The sequence below is a fragment of the Scyliorhinus canicula genome, unplaced genomic scaffold (genome assembly GCF_902713615.1).
Source record: "Scyliorhinus canicula unplaced genomic scaffold, sScyCan1.1, whole genome shotgun sequence".
Taxonomy (NCBI): Eukaryota; Metazoa; Chordata; class Chondrichthyes; order Carcharhiniformes; family Scyliorhinidae; genus Scyliorhinus; species Scyliorhinus canicula.
The window spans coordinates 255573-258984 of record NW_024055796.1 but is presented as its reverse complement, the minus strand read 5'-3'; the positions used below and the strand labels follow the sequence as shown (position 1 = coordinate 258984).

Here is a 3412-nt window from a genome sequence, read left to right as displayed (position 1 = left end):
GATGTGGTAAAGCAAAGATTAAGACCAAAGAAAAAGATTAGAATATGGGAAATGATAAACAGACTGTGGCAGAAAGAGACAGAGAGAACACATTTAAAATTACATCAGTTCAATGCTACATAAATAATAAAAGCACAAAACTAAAGACTCTGTATCAAAACACAAGTAGTATTTGAAACACAACTGATGAATTGACAGCACCTATAGAAATAAGTAAGTACAATCTGATGGCCATTCAGAGACACAGATTGGGACCTGAATTGTTTTATATTCATTCATGGCATGCGAGTGTCGCTGGCCAGTCCAACATTTATTGCCCAGCCCAAATCTCGGAAAAGGTGGAAGAGCGGCTCTGTTAGTTATTTCTTTTGCATTAGTAAATCATACACTTTAATCTCCGTTATTACACAGCTGGTAATAAAAGGGACAGAGACCGGTGATACATTATCTGCAAGTCTTGAAATTTCAGCAGAAAGAGAAGAATGGTCGTTAGCATCTGATTCCCATTCCAATCGCCATGAAGGTTCCAAATGTGCCTCCACTCTGCATCATGATCTTCCCCACACCACCCAGCAGCTCTCGCCCCCTCAGTCCCAGTCGGAGGCATGAGAAACTGCCAAAAAGTGTACCGGCCGCCATGCCAACTGCACAGCCCATCAGGAAGCCCATTCGAACTCTGTTGAAGCAGCTGGGCTGTGACTGCCCGGACGGTCCCACTGTGACTGGCATCGCGGGCGGGGGAGGAGGGGCGATTCCGATTCCCAGTCCTTCAGGATGACATCACCCGGGACAAAGTGGGCTCTGTTAATTATTGATGGTGTCCGCACATTAGACAGGGATGACCTAAGCTCAGAAAATCAGGATGTAGGAGTGGTTTGGTTTGACATGATAAATGCTAAAGGCAAGAATTTACTTCTGGGAGTGGTGTGCAGGCCTCCTAATGGTAACTGCACAGTAGGACAGAGTGTAAAGGAAGAGATAATGGGAGTCTGTCAGAAAAGGTACAGCGACAATCAAGGGGGATTTTAGTCAACTTATAGACTGGAAAAATCAGATGGTCAAAGGTAGAATAGATGAGGAGTTCACAATGTTTTTTAAAAATATTTTTATTCTTCTCCTTTTCACAATTTTTCTCCCAAGTTTACACCCACCAGCAACAAACAATAATCAACAACAAATATATCAAACCCCATTACAATAACAACAATCCCATCCTCCCACCAACCCCCAAACACCAACCCGCATGTTGACATAAACAAATGCAGGTTACAGAGGGACATAGATAAGTTGCAGAGCTGGGCTGAGAGGTGGCAAATGGAGTTTAATGTGAAGTGTGAGGTGATTCACTTTGGAAAGAATAACAGGAATACGGAATATTTGGCTAATGGTAAAATTCTTGGTAGTGTGGATGAGCAGAGGGATCCATGTACATAGATCCCTGAAAGTTGCCACCCAGGTTGATAGGATTGTGAAGAAGGCCTATGGTGTGATGGCCTTTATTGGTAGAGGGATTGAGTTCCGGAGCCATGAGGTCATGTTGCAGTTGTACAAAACTCTTGTACGGCCGCATTTGGAGTATTGCGTACAGTTCTGGTCACCTCATTATAGGAAGGACGTGGAAGCTTTGGAACGGGTGCAGAGGAGATTTACCAGGATGTTACCTGGTATGGAGGGAAAATCTTATGAGGAAAGGCTGATGGACTTGAGGTTGTTTTCGTTAGAGAGAAGAAGGTTAAGAGGTGACCTAATAGAGGCATACAAAATGATCAGAGGGTGAGATAGGGTGGACAGCGAGAGCCTTCTCCCGCGGATGGAGGTGGCTAGCACGAGGGGACATAGCCTTAAATTGAGGGGTAATAGGTATAGGACAGAGGTCAGAGGTGGGTTTTTTACGCAAAGAGTGGTGAGGCCGTGGAATGCCCTACCTGCAACAGTAGTGAACTCGCCAACATTGAGGGCATTTAAAAGTTTATTGGATAAGCATATGGATGATAAGGGCATAGTGTGGGTTAGATGGCCTTTAGTTTTTTCCATGTCGGTGCAACATTGAGGGCCGAAGGGCCTGTACTGCGCTGTATCGTTCTATGTTCTAAATGACAAAAAAGGAATCAGGATTACCCATAGCCATCTTTAATATACATAGCCCCCCTCCCCCAACCCTCCCACCCATCCCGCCCAAATTAATGTTCGATGTTATCCAGTTCTTGAAAGTGCATAATAAATAGTGCCCATGACTTGTAGAACCCCCCTGAGCTTCCCCTCAGTTCGACCTTAACCTTCTCAAGGGTCAAGTATTCCAACAGGTCTCCACGCCACGCCAGGGCACAGGGTGGAGAGGCTGCTCTCCATCCCAGCAGGATCCACCGTCAGGCGATCAACGAGGCGAAGGCTATAATATCTGCCTCTGCACCCGTTTCCAACCCTGGCTGATCCGACACCCCGAACATGGCCTCCCGGGGACCCAGGTCCAGTTTCACGTGCACCACCTTGGAAATTACCCTAAAAAACTCCTTCCAGTAATCCTTCAGCTTTGGACAGGACCGAAACATCTGAAAGTGATTAGCCCCCCCCCCCCCCCCCTCCCCCCCACCTGCAATACTCACACACAACTTCCACTCCTTCAAAGAATCGGCTCATCCTTGCCCTCATGAGGCATGCTCTGTATACCACCTTCAGCAGGATCAGCCCCAACCACGCACATGAGGTGGAGGCATTTACTCTCCGGAGCACCTCACATCCGACCCCATCCTCTATAACCTCTCCCAACTCTTCCTCCCACTTTGCTTTGATCCCCTCCAGTGGTGCCTTATCCTTTTCCGACATAGCTCCGTATACCGCTGACACTGCCTCCAGTCCCCTTGCCGCCAGCACTTCCTCCAGCAACGTGGAAGCTGGTTCCTCCAGGAAGCTTTGTATCGCCTTCCTGGCAAAGTCCCGAACTTGCATATATCTAAACCTTTCTCCCTGCTCCAGCCCATACTTTGCTTCCAGCTCCCTCAATCCTGCAAATTGACCCCGAAGAAACAAATCTTTTAGTGTCTTAATCCCCTTCTCTTCCCATTTCCGAAAGCTTACATCCCACCTCCCTGGCTTAAATCTGTGGTTCCCCCAAATTGGCATTTCCCTTAAATTCTGGCTGGGTTCAGTTCTCAACTCCCTCTGTGCAGAGTGAGAATAAAACCAATTCATCACCATTTTCTCTCCTGGTCACTGGAACCCTGAAGCCCCGCCCACTCCGGGCTGTTCCACCAAGAACATAGAACATAGAACAGTACAGCACAGAACAGGCCCTTCGGCCCTCGATGTTGTGCCGAGCAATGATCACCCTACTTAAACCCACGTAACCCGTATCCCAACAATCCCCCCATTAACCTTACACTACGGGCAATTTAGAATGGCCAATCCACCTAAT

At 47.3% G+C, this 3412-nt stretch overlaps 1 protein-coding gene across 1 annotated transcript; it reads right to left on the bottom strand.

The window, feature by feature from the left end:
* Positions 1 to 374: 374 nt before the first annotated feature.
* LOC119961090 (reactive oxygen species modulator 1-like) lies at positions 375 to 729 on the bottom strand. The gene has a single exon (XM_038788573.1). The coding sequence runs from the start codon at positions 727 to 729 to the stop codon at positions 490 to 492; it is 240 nt and encodes a 79-aa protein (XP_038644501.1). The 3' UTR covers positions 375 to 489.
* Between the last annotated feature and the right edge of the window lie 2683 nt (positions 730 to 3412).